Raw genomic sequence first — 19,800 nt, forward strand, 5'->3', positions numbered from 1 at the left:
AAGATGCACACATGGTTTTCTCAGTTCCACATTATTCCTTTTTCCTTTCGGTCTTATCTTGTAGATACATAACATGTATAATAAAAGTGTGTGTGTGTGTGTGTGTGTGTGTGTGTGTGTGTGTGTGTTATATAATGGTAGCAATCAACTCGCGAGAGGAGATAGGAGAAGGAGAGCGTGTGGAATAATTGTAAAACAGTGATAAGCAAGGCTGGAGTTAATAGTGATAATCATTTAAGAAAAGTCAATTTAGTAAACACACTGATGAAGTGACGAGTCATGGAGTAGCGGGGCTTGATCATTATGTGTAGACGTAGTATCTACTATGAGTTGAATAATATGTGTAGACATAGTATCTACAAAGATTATAGAAGTTGAGAAGTGGAAGAGGACTGAGGTACTAAGAAGTGAGAGTGAAGTGTAAAAATAAGAGTTTAATTTTACCAGGAAATATTTAATTATACCGTACATAAAGATGTATACTAGGGCAATTAATCATGAGGCCTACTCATAAAGGATACGGAGGACGTACCCAGCATTTGCTAAGGATATAGGGCAGGTGTACCTACATAGAGACAGGACAACCGCTGGCCTGATGAATAGGGGTGTTTTATAAAGGGGCGTACCTACTAGACCGGAAGGAGGAAGTGCACTCATAGGGTCAAACCACATGTAAAGTATGGGTACTGATCCAAGGGGAAAAGGACAGTATCGTGACAGAAGTCACACATTTAATAGGAATTATTCTGGTAAGTTTGAATCCAATATACCCCTAGCTTTATTATGTTTTATGTGAGTTTACAAGGGTCGAAAAGTACACTTCAGTTGCCCAGAGTTCCTCCAGACTACAAACTACTATAAATAAATTAATGATAGGGTCAGGCCATGATATTGTATGCCACAAGTACTGAAATTCAAAAACCTTTTAATCACCATAAAACTTTGTGCTATTTTGTTCAGAAAACAATGTAGTTTCATATGCTATAGTCCTTTCCCTTTTTAAAAAATCATTAGCGTGATTTTTTTTCTCACACATTATAAAAAAAAATATTTTCTGTTATGGAAGGACATTTCATTTTCATTATTTGTATCACACGCATTGATGATCCTACAAAATCTATGTGGGCACTTAAGTTAGCCTAACAGGAATACATTGCTATTAAAAGAAGAAATTTGGTATGTTTATCAACGACATAAAATTGCCCCCAAAATTGCAAACGTCCTTCCGTAACAAATTGTTGACATAATTTCAACATAAAATATAATGAACAGTTAATATAAAATTTTCTTTTCCATGATTTCCTAATATAAGAGTATTATGATGTCTTCAGTACCATAAATCCACATGAAACACGACTATTTAATAAATATTTGTTTTGTAAAACTTTTTATGGAAGGACATTTGTTATATTTGTCTATTTGAGTTTCCCTCTAAAAATGAAACCAGCCACTCACAGCATGTCTTTACCTAGCTAGCCAATGAATCAATTCTGTCAGATGTTTTCTCTCCAGTTTCTGTTCTCTTTCTCCATTGTTGTATATGTTTCAAGTGGCTGTTCATGTTGGAAGTGTAAATTTGCTGGTTTTAAAGGTTATAAACAACGTGAAAGTAAGTATTAGTTTAATGTAAACAAAGTTAGTTCATTTATGCATAAGCCTGAAACATTTTTTTTTTTAATAAGCCTGATTACTTCAAAAGCCTGCGTGAAGAATGTAGGCTATAATTCCACGTGCTATATAATAAGTGTATCAAATATTTACATGCTGAGGCATCTTGTTAATATTGTTAGTATTTATCTGACAACTTCCAAATATTTTGATAATTATTAACAGTGAAGGAATATCGTAGCCTACTCTGCAAAGATTGGGTGACATTGTTATGTGCAACACTTTTAAAAACATGTAAAAATAATCTCTCAATTTTTTGGCTTTGCAATTTTTAATTTAGACTCTAAACAAACATGGCATATCTCCTTTGGGCTGAGCATATGTTCACTCTTTGAGCTTGCAAATAAAATGAAATGTACATCAATGGCTTACTATGAAATTTTTGGAAATGTAATGTAAATTCAATTGCTTCTTTGGTTCACTTATAAACTTAACAAGTTTCTTGAATATATGTGCAGGTGTGATGGCCAAAACTGGTGTCGAGCGTGCTAAGGAATGCAGAAAACGAAAAATGAATGATCCAGGAACAGCAGAAGTGTATCGTCAAAAAGATCGTGAGAGAAAAAAAGTAAAACGACAGAAGTTAATAGCTGAGGGAAAGATAGGTCATTTAGGAAATTATGAAAAAGAAAAGAAAAAGACGCAACACGCCCTTGCTTGTCAAACCAGTGCAAATCCAACATTAAAAATGTCACCTAGCACGTTAGGTAAAGCTGCCGCTAGGATCAAGAGATGTCTCCCAACATCACCTTCCAAGCATCCCGAAGTTCTTGGAAAACTCGTCAAATCCTTTTCACCTCAAAAACGTAATATTTTTTTTGAAGTTGCTGACTTTATTGCTAGGAATGTAAAACCAAAACAATCAGTATTTGAAAGAAAGAAAAAGAAGAGATTATGTGCCAAATCACACAATACAGAAGGTGATACAATTTTATGAAAGAGATGACATAAGCTGGCAGTGCCCTGTCAAAAAGGAATTCATTTCTAATAAACGTGGTAAAGACTACAGGCAAAAGAGATTTTTGTTATACAATATTAAAGTAATTTATGAACTTTTCTGCCAAGAGTATGGGGAGTTACCCATTGGACTGTCAAAATTTATACAATTACGACTAAAGCATGTTAGGTACCCATAACACTAAGAGATGGAGAAGTTTGTGTCTGCACTTATGAAAATGTTGCTATGTCATTAAGGTCTTTGAACAAGCCTGTGCCAAGCATACCAAAAAGTTTGGATGAAGTACTTGAGAAAACAGTTTGTGATTCCACTAATATCAGCTGTATAGACAGGAATTGTGAAGAGCGTGGCACTTCAAATCTTGACAGCTATTTTGAAGAGATTTAAACGAAAGAATAACTTTTTATAAATGGTGTCTAGAAGAAGGTCATAAAAAGAAACAAGAAATGCAAACAAAGTTGTCAGAAGCAAAGGTACAACTTTATTTGCAATTACAGACTTTGACCAGGCATGTTTACAATGCACGTAGGCAGCACTCAGAGTTGCGCATGTTAAAACGTGTCCTTCCCAAAACAGACATTGTTGTACTGGAGGATTTCTCAGAAAACTTTCCGATAAAACATCACTCTGAGATCATGCAGACTCACTGGTGTTCACACAGTGTGTCTATTTTTACAGCCATTGTGTATTACAAGTGTCCTGAACTGAAGCATATAAACTACTGTGTTGTATCTGATTCTTTAGAACATAGTAAGGACAGTGTCCATGCTTACAATCAGGCAATTTTAGCACATCTGAAAACAAAAGTTGGGTTTCCAATTTCACATGTCCATTACTTTAGTGATGGACCTGCAAGTCAGTTCAAAAGCCGGTTCTCTGTTTGTTATCTTCTTTTTCATGAAGATTTTGGTGTAACAGCTAATCGAAGTTACTTCGAAACAGCTCATGGCAAGGGTCCACATGATGGCATCGGAGGAGAACTGAAGAGTGTCATTTTTCATTCCATACTCCAGAAAAAAAATAGTAGTAAATAATGCAGAAAAATTTGCAACAGCTGCAAAAAATCTTGCCAAAAGTATTATTGTGATTTACATTCCAGTCAAGAACTGAAGCAGTAAAGAAAATGTTGGAAAGCCAATCAAATAACTGTTTGCCTATAAGTGGCCTTCGAAAATATCATTTTGCACAACCCTCTTCTGATAAAAAACACGTCACACTTTTGGAAAATTCTGTTTTTTCTGGGTAGCATAGTAGTGGAAGGACCTACAAACTTATTCAGAGTGCAAATGATTTCAAGCAGCAGCAGAACCAAATAGTTCAAAGCAAGTTAAGGCCGGTATTACACTATCAAATTTCTTTGTCAAAGATTTGATCAAAGATGTGATCCAATATTCCGTCCAATATATTTGACAAAGATCTTTGACGTAGCGCTAGAAGGGGTATTACACTGTCATCAAATTTTTCGTCAAAGTTCAAGATGGCTGACAACAACTTGTTATTAACCGCAGCAGTTCTACGTACTCCAATTGCATTGTGTGCACATGCGGAAAAGAAGTGGGGGAAAAAATGGAACCATACATACGAGGTTGACAGTCTTAAAAGTCCTGGGATTACAACTTGATAATAAACTGAGTTGGGAGGAGCACACCACAGAACTGCAGAAAGGCCTTAACAAATCTGTATTTGCAATTCGAGTGTTAGCAGACATAGGCAACATAAAAATGAAAAAGCTTGCATACTTTCATTCCATAATGTCATGTGGGATAATATTTTGGGGTAAATCTTGAAGTCAGACAAAAGTTTCCAAGGTCCAAAAGCGTGTAATACGTATTATTTGTGGAGTAAATTCACGGACCTCCTGCAGAAACCTCTTCAAAGAACTGGGTATACTAACTACTGCCTCTCAGTATATTTACTTCTTAATGAAATTTGTCGTAAATAATATATCTCTTTTTCCAACAAACAACTCAGTTCATACATACAATACCAGGAACAAAAATGATCTGCCCAAGGACTTACAAGCACTTACTTTAGTTCAAAAAGGGGTCCACTATTCAGGAACACTTATCTTAAATAATTTGCCAGGAAACATAAAAAATTTAGTTAGAAATAAAGATCAGTTTAAAAGAAGCCTGAAAGACTTACTACTGGCCAACTCCTTCTACTCCATTGGCGAAATTTTTAATAGAAACAAATGATGTATTGTATTTATTCATACTATTAGTATTGTTATTTCAGCTTTAAAAAAATCGACATGTTCCACATCCACGAGGATCTCCTCAGCACGGATCTATGGAACGAAAAACTAATCTAATCTGGGTGAAGCCGTGGGTTTTACGACGACACAATCAAAGCATTCAACAAAACTTGTTACGTGAGCTTACAGTAGAAGACGTCAAGTCATACATTAATTACTTAAGAATGGATGAGCATACATTTCTGTATGTGCTCAATGAAGTGTATCCTCATATCACAAAGCACAATATTCACTTAAGAACTGCTACATCTTCAGAAGACAGGCTCACTGTAACACTCCGATTCCTTGCTACAGGAGAGGGTTATGTTATGTTAGGTTAGGTTAGGTTAGGTCAGGTTAGGTCTCCAATCTTCTTAATCTATTTTTGTATTCAGGGTGCCTCTCGTTGTAAAGCGCCCCATCAGCTTCAGACATCTCTATTAATTTTGTAGTTGTCGGCACACACCAATTGTATATACCGGCAATGGTTATAAAAACACTACAGACGACAGAACGCTGTGGCGATGCTAGCGCTCCATGTGGTAACATGTCACATTGCAGTGAACAGAAGACAAGCGGTTTCTTTGATCAAATATACAGCGAGGCCCTAGATTTGATTAAATATTGGACGACATTTGACAAAGTCCCTATTACACTATCAAATATCTTTGACAAAGATATTGGACAAAGATATTGGACAAAGAAATTTGATAGTGTAATACCGGCCTAACAAATGATTCAGCCTTGTCTAATGGGTCATTTTTACTTTGCCAAGTGTTTAGTGATACAGCTGTTGTATAGAGGTATGCATGCATTATTCAGAAGTTTCATGCTGATAAAGACATTTATGAAGTGATGGGAATGAAGTCAACAGACAATACTAAAAAGACATCTAAAATTGTCCAGAATGATGTCTTTAATGTTTCTCCTGCTGACATTATTTCTGTGTTAAGTGAATCACATATTAATGGTAGTTCTGAAAGACTTGCTTATAAATTTTCAGATCCTGTTGATGTTTATGAACAATAACTAAATTAAAGTTTTTTTCCTGGTACTTTCTTAAAAACACAAAAAAAGAAATATCTCAGCAACATTATTCATGCATTCTTAAGCAAAGTAGTTATGCCTAAGTATAAAATTTTTCAACTATTTTGAAGTTAATAAACAATTTTCCAGAGTTACGTTATTAAACGTAAAGGGTACTTTCTCAGAACAGTGTTTTAAATTACTTATGTACAAATTCTATATTTTACTAACAGTAATTTCACTTTCCTATGCTACACAAGTTTAATTTCAGTAATAAATTTATTGCTATAAAATTCAATAAATAACAATATATTTTGTGTTAAGTCAAATTTGTATAGCTGGGAAAAAACGTCCTTCCGTAACGTTCTTCCGTAACACTGCAGCTACTCACTTTCTTGGATGCAGCATTTAATCTAAGAGCTAAAAAAATCTATTATGCCCTTATTTATACAGGGTGTTACAAAAAAGGTACGGTCAAACTTTCAGGAAACATTCCTCACACACAAATAAAGAAAAGATGTTATGTGGACATGTGTCCGGAAACGCTTAATTTCCATGTTAGAGCTCATTTTAGTTTCGTCAGTATGTACTGTACTTCCTCGATTCACCGCCAGTTGGCCCAATTGAAGGAAGGTAATGTTGACTTCGGTGCTTGTGTTGACATGCGACTCATTGCTCTACAGTACTAGCATCAAGCACATCAGTACGTAGCATCAACAGGTTAGTGTTCATCACGAACGTGGTTTTGCAGTCAGTGCAATGTTTACAAATGCGGAGTTGGCAGATGCCCATTTGATGTATGGATTAGCACGGAGCAATAGCCGTGGCGCGGTACGTTTGTATCGAGACAGATTTCCAGAACGAAGGTGTCCCGACAGGAAGACGTTCGAAGCAATTGATCGGCGTCTTAGGGAGCACGGAACATTCCAGCCTATGACTCGCGACTCAGGATACCTAGAACGACGAGGACACCTGCAATGGACGAGGCAATTCTTCGTGCAGTTGACGATAACCCTAATGTCAGCGTCAGAGAAGTTGCTGCTCTATGAGGTAACATTGACCACGTCACTGTATGGAGAGTGCTACGGGAGAACCAGTTGTTTCCGTACCACGTACAGCGTGTGCAGGCACTATCAGCAGCTGATTGGCCTCCACGGGTACACTTCTGCGAATCGTTCATCCAACAATGTGTCAATCCTCATTTCAGTGCAAATGTTCTCTTTAGGATGAGGCTTCATTCCAACGTGATCAAATTGTAAATTTTCACAATCAACATGTGTGGGCTGACGAGAATCTGCGGGCAATTGTGCAATCACGTCATCAACACAGATTTTCTGTGAACGTTTGGGCAGGCATTGTTGGTGATGTCTTGATTGGGCCCCATGTTCTTCCACCTATGCTCAATGGAGCACATTATCATAATTTCATACGGGATACTCTACCTATGCTGCTAGAACATGTGCCTTTACAAGTACAACACAACATGTGGTTCATGGACAATGGAGCTCCTGCACATTTCAGTCGAAGTGTTCGTATGCTTCTCAACAACTGATTCGGTGACCGATGGATTGGTAGAGGCGGACCAATTTCATGGCCTCCACGCTCTCCTGACCTCAACCCTCTTGACTTTCATTTATGCGGGCATTTGAAAGCTCATGTCTACGCAACCCCAGTACCAAATGTAGAGACTCTTCGTGCTCGTATTGTGGACGGCTGTGATACAATACGCCATTCTCCGGGGCTGCATCACCGCATCAGGGATTCCATGCGACGGAGGGTGGATGTATGTATCCTCGCTAACTGAGGACATTTTGAACATTTCCTGTAACAAAGTGTTTGAAGTCGTGCTGGTACGTTCTGTTGCTGTGTGTTTCCATTCCATGATTAATGTGATTTGAAGAGAAGTAATAAAATGAGCGCTAACATGGAAAGTAAGCGTTTCCGGGCACATGTCCACATAACATCTTTTCTTTATTTGTGTGTGAGGAATGTTTCCTGAAAGTTTGGCCGTACCTTTTAGTAACACCCTGTATACCAAACATATGCAGTTAACCAATTAAAAAATTTGCTAAGTGAAACATAAACATCAGAGCAGGAATTAATCTTTATATTCAATTATCAAGAAAGCTGTGCTTTTTCTTGTCCTTCGGCAACGCTCAGTAAAATAATTAATATTGAAAATATATAAACATACTACTACTATTTAAAAGCATAAAAAATTCCTGTTACTTGTAACAGTTTGCAGAATATATGTTGTGCCCTGGTTTTCCATTTCTAATTTAAATTTTTTACCCAGATTTCACAGAAAAGTGTTCTTCTGTAACAAAAAAATTGCACGGCCTGACCTCTACTAACACGTACCAAGGAAAAAAATAGTACAAGGAATCAGAATAAAGTACTCAATTGTCATGAACAACTGGAATTTACAATTGGACAAAGAGTGGAGTGGGCAATGGCCCTCACGATTTTTTAGATACTGTTGAAATATGAATTATTATTATATGTGATATAAATGTACATAATGATGACATATAAAATATCACGTGTTCAATCTGAGAGGGGGAAATATGTAGCGCTTCGAGAATTTCTGCGTAAATTCTAGAACCACTTGGCCTTCCTCCATCTCGAACACACTATATTTTAAATAGAAGTGTGAGAGAGACGAATCCGACCTACTGTGCATTGCATGTTTGTGTGTGTAGGTCTAGAAACAGTCACGAACAAAATGTGGACGCGGCAGCTGACAAGTACCTGCTGTACGAACCATAGAGTTTCAGTGTATGTGTAGAGAAGAGCCTGTGCTATTCTTTGCTGGTTTAGTGACTGTGATGATTGTTAAGGACAAATGAAGAAATGCGATTAGACCTTAAAGTAATTCATGTATTGGACTTGCTAGAAGCAAGACATGTTCGTATTTTCTGGTGGTTATTAAACCAACCCTGTTATAAATGTATCTTAATAGAGTATGATGTTTGACGACTTGGTTGACTCGCACGAGTTCGAATATTTATATGAGAAATGGTGAATTTGTTGTTTGTGGAAGTTAAAATATGCCATGACTGAACTAAAAGCATTCTTTGAGTAACAAATTATTTCAAGAGTAGAGATAGAATCTGATAATTTCCCTTAACCAGCATTATTCTTCAGAGAAGAAGTTTTTGGAGATCAACGTGACCAGCTTTCCAGACGAAGATCGGCTGTGCATACCAAATAAGTCAACCTGTGGGAGAGAGGTGGGAAGTTTGCAAACCAGCTACTCATTGCTTCTTGTCATCTAAAGTGTTAGAACATTAGCACATATTATCAGCAACAAATGATACTGAAAAATGTTTTGAAATTTCCCAAGAATATCATTTTAAGAACACATGGCAAAATTTTCAACCGTCTGTTATGAACAGAAATTATAGATGTGGCCATTCCCACAACTGGTACTTTTAGTACTCAAAAATTGTGGTTTTTCAAGGTTTTCTCAGCAACTGCCCATTAACAACAGTGATTTTATAAGCCACCTAAGGTCTATGCTAGACCAATCCTAATGCAAGAGAGACAAGCTGTTTGGTCAATTTGCCTCATCTGGAGAAAGTGAACAATGTTTAAATTTGGACCCTGTACTGTAGGATAGCTACAGTATATCAATTCTTTCGATAGATAAACAAATGGTTGGTTGACCGAGGGTTATCCAAAACAGCTGATCCCTTAGCTCTGCGATCAACAGAATCTGAGATATGACCCCCTGAAAAATCAACTTTTTGCACACGGTTTTTGGGACATATTGATCCAGTGCATTGTGAAGATCTGCTTAGTATTTAACAAGATTCTCTATTTATTCTGTATTTCATCTCCATGAGCATTTTTTGTCTCTCTCCAATATTCCCCAAATTGTAATATGTTTAAATTTTGTCAAACCTTCTTTAAAATACCAATAAAATTGGGGTCGTTATATTTGGAGATGCAGCTCACACACTCATCTTGCCCCGGGCCCAGTCCTGGCTCCCAGTGGCCCTGATGATTACTACCGTTACTCTGAACAACAGTAATGTATGTTTTCACGTTAGTTCATTAAAAAAAACTGCCAATACATCGACTGTAAATTACTTGGTATCTATATGATGCCAGTAGTACTCAGATAGAATAAAATCTTGGTAGTACGAGGGTTCATTTAATAACTAAGACAAGATAAATCAATAAGAAATTAATCAAAGCAAGCACTTACAATTTCTGCCACAAGAGGGTCACTAGGATTTGGCTCAGCCAATAGAAGTCGTATGCTCATCAGAAGGTATGATAATGTAATAGTAGCTTTCCATTTCCCAACTTTCAACAGGTCCAGACATATTCGACCACCAGAATCAATATTTGGATGATAAATGGGTGTTAGGAACTTCACTTGGGGTGGTTCAAATGGATATCTGAAATTGAAAATGTATTCAGCCACAATTTGAATTTTATATGAGATACTAACAAAACTGAACTATAAAAAAGTGAAAATCATATGATAATATATTGCACAGTAGTATCTAATTATCACCCCCCACCCCCCAAGCTACTCTTCAGATACCCAACAGAACATTTAAAATGCAACTTGTAGCATGGCAGTGGGTTGGACTAAACCTTTCATTTTGCCTCACTACACCTTTATACAACTTCTTGCTTAACAACCAAATAAATAAAGGTTATTTATGAAAAGGTAGTGTGACTAACTAAAAATATTTATTTGTTAGTTATCTGTATCTACATAGTGTTCTAGACAGCAATTCTGTCTCAAATTATGTTTACTCAGTTTAATGTTTCTTTGGACCACTTAACCTCTTTTCTAACACCTTCTTTTGCTCTGTTTTAGTATAATGTGCAATTCTTTCACCATTTGGCAATTGTTCTACTTCAGTAATTGTTCTTTTGTGATGCGGGACAATTTTTTCATGCTCAGACCATCTGTCTGTTTTAGGAGACTGTTTTTTCCTGTAACTGGCTTAATTACACTATTCATTCTTTTGCAGACCCCTCCCGTTCATGAATGTTCTGCATGTGTTTTCTGCAAATAGTTTTTTCCCCATTCACACTTTTCTTTGCATTGTTATCGTTTTTCTGCTTTTAGAGATCTTCTCTCATTTCCTTGTGGTAGTATTTGCTTTCCTGTGATATTAATGGTACATTGAAAGACATCTTTGCATGGCTACACTATCTTACGTCATCCAAGGAACTCTTGACTTCCTTTCATCATTTCGTGACTTTCTTAAAGTTTTCTGTGATTTTCTTAATCTTCAGTTTTTGAGGGTACAGAATTTTTGTTTAATTTAATTCAGGATTTTTCCATAAGTGTTAAGAGGTGTGGGGTGTTCTGTATCCTCATCATCTTTAAATGAGAAAGCGTATCCTCATCATCTTTAAATGAGAAAGCATGTTTGTAATTAACATTATTGTAATGTTTATGACATTTGAATGCTGCTTAAAAGTGTAATTTTTAGGTATGTTTTTTGTGTTATACTGCAATTAAAATTAGTTTGTGACTGATGTTTCAGCAAGTGAGTGGTAGGGGCCAGCTGCCTACCAATCATAGTTCTTTGTCACGCACCACGTGCTCACTATGTTGTCTGTTCTATAGGTGCCTTGTGAAGTGAGTGTGGCTGCATGCCAGGAACATTGCCCCCCTGCCACTGCAATCTGTCAATTACAAAGTAATTTTAATCAGAGTATAGTATTGCCTCCTTTTTCACCCAATACCACCCGGACAGGAACAACTGAACCACATCCTTCGCAAGGGCTGCGATTACCTACCAGAGTGCCCTGGAATGAGGGACATCCTACCTGAGACCATTCTCATCACTCCTAAACTGGTTTTCTGTCAACTGTCCATCCTCCACAAAATCCTAGTCCTTCCCTATGCCAATCCCAATTCCAAACCCTTGCTATAGGGATCATATCCCTGTGGAAGACCCATGTGCAACATCCGCCAATCTACCCATCCAGCACTCCCTATTCTAGTCCTGTCACAGGCTTATCCTACTCCATCAGAGTTCAGGCTATCTTCAAGTGCAGCCATGTCATATACCAGCTCTGCTGCAATCCTTGCACAGCTTTGTATTGGTATGACTATCAACCAGCTGTAAACCAGGATGAATGGGCACCACCAAACTGCGGCCACGAACAAATTGGACTGCCCTGTGGCACAACATTCACCTTTGATTTCAATGGGTGCTTAAAGAGGGAATTAATTGTTAAATTTGCCTTGGAAAACATATTTGTGCAATTTTAAGCTGATTCTATGATCATGTGAAGTACTGTTGTGACTCTGCTGTGCTTTGGAACTAATGAGCAAATACCGGGAATCATGTTATGAATATTAACAGTAGACTGGCTCCAGAAATCATTTTACTAATTATGTGATTAGCAAAATAAAACAAAATTAGATGGCATCCTAACATTTTATGATCTTTATTATGCTTAGCATTTAAACCTACCCACTTGTCACATTATGATGCATTTTCATTAAAGCTTGTAACTGATGGAAAAGAAACCAATAGTTCGAATATCCATTCTCCTCTCTACTGTGACAGTGTTACACCATCCTTCAATAATTCTCACTTTACCCATTCATTCACTTCAAGTTCTCTAACTACATGTTTAAGGGTTCTAAGATTCCACATTCCAGTCCACAGAACACCACAACTGTTTTTTTTTTTTTTTCTGACGACATCCTCCCGAGTTATTTCTCACTGCAAATCCAAATGGTGGACTTAACCCAAGAAGATGCCATCATCATTAAATCACATGGTAGAGCTGCATGTCCTTGGGCATTATAATGACTGTAGTTTCTCCCAGCTTTCAGCTGTCAGCTTGAACACAGCAAACCAATGTTACAAAGTTAAATAAGTTACTCTCTCCGAAAGTTGCCCCTTTTGGGGGATCATATGTTAGTCTGACTTCTCAGACAGAGATATGATGTTGACTTACATGCATAGTGTGGCTACCTGTACTACTGAAGCATGCGAGCCACTCCACCACAGCAAGGTCCACATATATTTTTTAACTAATTGTGCGAATATGTGTGTGTGTGTGTGTGTGTGTGTGTGTGTGTGTGTGTGTGGGGAGAACAGGGGTTGTATTTCTTAACAGAACTAGCTTCTAATTATGGGCATTCCATCTGTTATGAAGTAAACCTACTTCATCTGTATTTGGATTTTTATAAATGGAGGTAATGCTTGTTGTAACTCCAAGTAAATAATCTTTGAATTTAGTTGCCAGTGATTTCAATCTGTCATTTCTACCCAGTTTAATTAATTAATATAGGAAGATTTTACAATGCTGACAATACTGGAGTTCAAACTCTTGAACAAACCTTGTCCTCTGAATTAGGTACAGCTCTCCACTGTTGTGGGGCATTTAGTCAGGATAACCTGTTACACTTCTTCCTCTGCAGCAGATGGAAGATGTTCGTGTAAAAACATTGTTTAAATAGTATCTCAGTAGAGAAGTTCCAACTGTGAGTCCTTTGATTTGATATAAGTGCAGATATGATGGGAGAAGTGCGAACACAGGACATCAGTAAACTGTGATGGAAATCGAGCATCCTCACTAGCTGTGGTGGTGTCTATACTTTGGCACCAAGACTTGACGCTGATATGGAAGGCACAGAACAAGAGATGCTGCTGACAATGAAACCATCCACAAACTATTTAAATAAGTTTAAGAGAAACATCAGTCCATTCTGTTCTGTTCTAAGAGTCTGTTCAGAGACAATGTTCTGATCTACGTAGTAATAAGATGTTTGCACATTCACTGTGGAAAATATTTCTATATAATGAAGATGTAACACAGAGGAGTAACTGAAAGATGTTTACATCATTCAGTATCTTTAATAGTTCGAAGCTCTCTTCCAGCCCTCAACCCTCAGCAGAAGGTGAAAAAGTCACATGGCATGCCAGGCCCACAACATCAAAAACATCGAGTAACACAGCTGTACAAGAAAATAATTTAGGTAAAAAAAGTATCAAAAACAGCATCAAGCTGACAGATCTTTTGGATAGCAACATGTCTTCTTGGCTCATTCCAGTTACAGAACAGCAACACTACATTCTGTAGTGATTCGAAAATGTCTGCGTAAATTCTAGAACCACTCGGCCTTCCACCGTCTCAAACACACAATATTTTAGATGTGAGTGGGAAAAAGGAACCCTCTCTACTTCGCGTCACACTGTGTGTGTGTGTGTGTGTGTGTGTGTGTGTGTGTGTGTGTGTGTGTGCGTGTGCGTGTGCGTGTGCGTGTGCGCGCGCGCAGGTCTGAAGTTAGCCATGAGAAGACTGTAGACACGGGTTGAACAGCACCTACAAGTACTTCGATCCATGGAAGTCACAGTGAAAGCACACAGAAGAACAATGGGAACTTCTGTATTATTCTATGCTGTTTTGTAATTGGGACTATTGCTAGTGACAAAACAACAGTTGAGTGGGGAAAGACTTTTAAGTAACTCTTAACACAGACTTGATAGAGCCAAGACATGTTTATGATTTCTGTGGTTGTTAAACCAACTCTGTTGTAAATGTATCTTAATTGTGTCTGACATGAGACGACACGGGTGACTTACAAGAAGTCTAATATTTATGTGAGAAATGGTAATTTTGTTCTTTGTGGAAGTTGAAATATACTGAGAGTGGACTAAAAGTATTCTTCGAGAACCTACTTGTTTCACAAGTGAAGAGAGAGTCTCATATGTTCCTTTAACTAGCATCATTCTTCAGAGAAGTAGTTTTTAGGGACTGACCTACCCGGCTATCCAGGGAAGAAGATCAGCTGTGCATACCAAGTAAGTCGATTCAGGTAAAAGAAGTAGGAAGGTTGCAATCCAACTTCACACATTCTTGTTGTAAAAAACGTTAGAATGATCTCCTCTTCCCCCCCCCCCCCCCCCCTTCAGATCGAACCCGCGATATTTTATACATAATCATTATGTACATTAATATCACAAATAATAACAATTCACATTTTAACAGTATACATTTCTTTTCTTTCAATAACCACGAATAACCTTTTACTTACTATTTAGCTATTCTTTTCTCATTTTACTTTGATAATAAAACAGGAGCATTTCACTCAAGGTTTTAGTCAGCTCTTAATATATTGGAATCGTGAAGGCTATATTGTCCTTTTCTTTTTTTTTTCCTGCTATCTTTCCAATCGTAAACTCCAGGTGTCCATGACACATGAGTAATCTACTTTCTGTTCTCATCTTTTGCACTACCTTTCCTAAGTATGTACTCATTCATTATCTGTTGTAGTTTGGACGAACTCTGGGTAACATGAAAGTGTTCTTTTTGACTCTCATAAACTTACATAAAATTTAATAATGCTCGTTGTGCATAGAATTTATACTTTCCAGAATAATTCCTATAAAATCTGTGACTTCTGTCACAATATTGTCCCTTTCTGCTAGGATCAGTACCTTTACCTTGCCTGTGGGTTGACCATATGAGTGTACTTCCTCTTTCCATTCTGGTAGGTACACCCCTTTATAAAACATTCCTATTTTTTAGGCCACAAGTCGTCCTATCTCCATGTAGGTACGCCTGCCGTATATACTTAGCAGATGTTGGGTATGCCCCCCTTATCTTTTCTGAGCGGGCCTCATGGTTCATTACCTCAGTATACGTTCCTATGTATATTAAAGTTAAGCATTTTCTGGTAAATGCTACAAATCTACACTACACTTCGCATATACTTCTTAATACTCCATTTAATCCCTAGAATCCTCCTCTACTTCCCAACTCCTATACTCTTAGTAGATACTATGTCTACATATAATTCAAGTCCTACTACGCTACAATTCGTTAGAGTATTTATTAAACTGACATTCCTTAATGATTATCACAATTAATTCCTCTCGCTTTACACATATTCTTTCCCCTACAATACCTGGCAGTACTCACATTGCGACAGGTTTCTAATCTGTAATTCTAATGTTTGTGTTTAAATGTAATTTTGTGTGTATGCACATGTCTGTTCGTGTAGTCTGATTCTTTGGCCTTCTTATCTGAAGATAAGATTTTGGTTATTGGAAACCACAGAAACTAGGAAGGGCTTCTGTGATAGAAGTATGTGCATATGGAAAGAGGGAAAAAATAGATAGGTCCTCAAATGAGAAGTAAGAAAGGAAATAAATAGAAATGGTTACTACGATCAACGAAGAGAAAGACAGGAAACCCTTCCCACCCCCCTTCCTCAGATTCCCTACCTCGCAGGTACTTGAGTTGAGAAGCCGGAGAAGGTTTGGTGTTAAATTATCTCCTACAGAACAGACATTCCAACCTTCACCCTTCAGGTCCCCGAAGGAAATCTTAGCAACCCTATGGAAATGGCAAATGATGAAGAATCAGGCACACTTGTTTACGAGGGTTGTCTGAAAGGTGTGGTGTGTGTTTGTGTTGATCATGAGATGTGTGTTCTCGTAAACCATGCTTTTATCCACAAAACCACTCCTTTCAAAACAAATACAAACCCTACAATCTACATCTCATCTCATAAAAAGTATAAAATATTCTGTAAAAAGTAGAAAATCTATATACTATATAATCACAGTTGTTTAATTAGTCACCAAATATTATATCTTCTGCTAACTTAATATTTCCTTCAGATCACTAAGAAATATATGCATCAAGAAGTATAAATTGGAACTTTGGCCCGATTATATTACATTCAGTATGAGAATAGTATTCTCATGAATTCAGAAATTATTTTGAAAGTTATGCACCAGGACACATTCTCTATATTTACACAGAAATATGTGACAAATAAAGGAATTACCAGGCAGCTTTCAAGAAAATCAGTGTCGGAGTCAATGTAATGACACCTTATATCAAGAGAACATATAAAATTGATGACACTGATTTCACCAAGACCTCTACACACAGGTTTGCAAAGACACTGGTGAAGATATTATATACAACGACCATTTCAAGCAAAAAATGACCTAAATATACGTGCAGACCGTGCCGATCGAAACCAAGGGAGAGAAGAGCTGACCAAGCGGACTTAGTATATCTTGCCCCAGAGCTGGGCCAAATGACAGGGATCGGAGACAACATGTGTGCAAACTTCCACCTCATGCTGCAGCCGAGCAAAGTCGGGACTGAAGGGTGCAAATTTCTACCTCATGTATGTTCTTGCAGGGCACATAAGAATAGTACTAGAAGCATGTATGCAGAAGCTTCTTTAGTTCCATGAAAGATTATATAGGGAGTCAGAGGTTGTTAGTAGTCCAACTGAATGGAACAATGAAATCCCCCACCATGAACAACTGTGGATGATGTAATCACAAATCCTAGTTGGTACTTTTTTTTTCATAGTATCTCTAAGTGTGGGATGATAGAATAGTTTAAGATTTGAAGGAAATTCAGTGCAGGAAAACTATTATGGAAGAAACACCGAAAAACAACTCAGGATCCGACGGTCGTCACTCCACCCATTAACTCAGAACGTTAACATCCCTGGGGGATATACAATTTTACGTCTTTCACATTGTACTTCCCTTTATCTGATCCAGTTATAGGATCTACTAAAAATAATGTCTTAGGGTGGATTACTGTTTGTACCCGGTATGGTCCTTCACATTTTTGGAAAAAATTGTGTGTCTTTCTTTCTTTAGGGCAGAGCTTTGAAGATGTTGTTTTACTAGAATTAGGTCATGAGGCTCTACAGCCTCCTCATAATGCTTACTCACTCTTTGTTGTGCTTTTTCCACTAAATTCTTAGAAACTATTTCCTGGTTCACTTCATAATTGACACTCGGTTGTTCAGGCCAACTAAAACATTTAATGAGAGGTTCTCCGACAAAGGGTTTACCTACAACTTCTAAAGGTGTCAATCCAGTTGATAAATGTGGTAATTCATTTAGGATGAGTTCAAAGTTCTTCACTTTTGTTGCCCATGAAGTATGTTTTTCATGGCAGTGGGTATGGCATAGTTTTCCAGTTTCCTTCATTGCTCGTTCACACAGACTCGAGGATGGGTTATAGTTGGATATTAACACTTGTCAAATACCTTCCCACGCTAGAAATTCTTTAAATTCGTTACTCACGAATTGCGGACCATTATCCATAAGAAACCGTTATGGTTTAGCTTACTTCTAGTAAGTATTATTGTAAGCAGTGTATAACTGTCTGCGTGTTGGCTCTTTTGATTGGATATAGTTTAACATATTTTGACCAACACACTATGATGACCAAAATGTATGACACTCCTCCCTTTCCTTTTGGAACTGGTCCCAAAAAATCTGCTGACGTGAGATCGTGTAATGACTTAGGAATAATCAGATACATTTTGTATTTCACAGGAGTATTATTCTCTTTCATCTTCTTACAGATTTCACAAGTTCTAATCAAAGATGCTATCTTATACCCTAACTTTTCAAAATAATAGAACCTATTCATATAGGTTATACACTTCTTGATTCCGAAGTGTCCATATCCTGTATGAACATACCACTCAAGTGCGTCTTCCATGATCTTCGTAATGCGTAAGCACCAATGTTGCGTGTTATGCTGTCTCTCCAAAACAAATCGTGACCTATAATTTTCCATTTTCTTACTTGATTAGGAGGTAAGGAATTCCGAACATACATAGAAAATGTTCCTGTAAAACAGGGATCATGATGGATATTTTCTGTTATTCTTTGAGCCATCTGTTGTACCGTAACGTTCGGATATTCTACCGACATAAAATTAATAGCAAAAATAACGCCAGGTCTTTCCGTATGTTTTAATTCTTCCATTCCTGTGGGTAACGTAGATAAAGCATTCGGTACAATATTATCGGAACCTTTTACATATTGCATCCTAATATCATGTTCCTGTAGGAAAAGCAGCCATCGCATTAATCTATTGTGTAAGAATCGACTACTCGTTAGAAATTATAGAGCTTGATGATCTGTATAAACATGGATTTCTGACCTCCATATTAGTGCTTAAAATTTTCGGATACTCCATACAATTGGCAACAGCCTTTCTCTCTCTCTCTCTCTCTCTCTCTCTCTCTCAGTAGCTAGCAAAAGCTATGGTTCAGTGTTCTACATTATTTAGAGCCCACTCTCCTTGCAAACGTTCTGCAGCAATACCGTAATCAGATGCATCTGTTGAAATTTTAAATGGTTTGCCAATAACCAGGTTCGCCCATAACCAGATGACGTAATATGGGTGATTCAACAAGCGCAATTTTTACATTTTCAAACGCGTCATTTGCCTCTGGATCCCAAATCCACAGTAGTCCCTTCCTTAATAAACACAAAATTCTCGTGTCATTCAGCTCTAGACCACATATGTATCATTGATAGTATCCGGCCAATCCTACAAATCCCTTCAACTTTCTTACATTTCTAGGGTGTGGACATTCTTTAATAGCCTTGATGCATTCAGGGTCTGGTCTAATTCCCTGCATCCCTACAATATGACAGAAATTTAAGCTCTTGGCAAGCGAAATACGATTTTGATAGCTTCACCGTAATACCTTTCTCTTTAAATTTTTTCAGAGTTCTGCATAATGTGAGAATGTCCTTCCCAAGTAGCTGATATTATTACAATATTGTCTACATATATTATTAAATCTCTCCCTAATGCCTCACCCAGTGCATGTATAAATACGGATACAGAAATATTAAGACCGAATGGCAGTACACTGAAACGATATGATTTTGGGTGTAATTTTATTTGCCAATATCCTGCAGTCAGGTCCATCATACTAGAAAAAATTGCCTTTTCAAATTTACATAACAATTCATCAATATTAATCAGTCTCTCTCTTTCTGTCTCTGTATCCTTATTCAATGCACGAGCGTCTAACACTAATCGTAAACCCCCCCCCGTAACTTTTTTCATTACGACCAAACGGCTATTCACGATGCTGGAACTATGTTCTATTATATTGTTA

At 37.4% G+C, this 19,800-nt stretch overlaps 1 protein-coding gene across 4 annotated transcripts in view; it reads right to left on the reverse strand.

Moving 5' to 3' along the window:
- Positions 1-19,800, reverse strand: part of LOC124615888 (ubiquitin-conjugating enzyme E2 T-like) — an 82,632-nt gene that overhangs the window by 36,291 nt on the left and 26,541 nt on the right. For all 4 annotated transcript variants that reach the window (XR_006979816.1, XM_047144060.1, XM_047144058.1 and 1 more), the window contains exon 3: positions 10,102-10,297. Coding sequence is in view for 3 of the 4 variants with exons in the window: in XM_047144060.1 (XP_047000016.1) it covers positions 10,102-10,297 (196 nt within the window). In the remaining variant the exon portion in view is untranslated. The remainder of the gene's footprint in view (positions 1-10,101; positions 10,298-19,800) is intronic.

Source organism: Schistocerca americana, chromosome 5 (genome assembly GCF_021461395.2).
Source record: "Schistocerca americana isolate TAMUIC-IGC-003095 chromosome 5, iqSchAmer2.1, whole genome shotgun sequence".
NCBI lineage: Eukaryota > Metazoa > Arthropoda > Insecta > Orthoptera > Acrididae > Schistocerca > Schistocerca americana.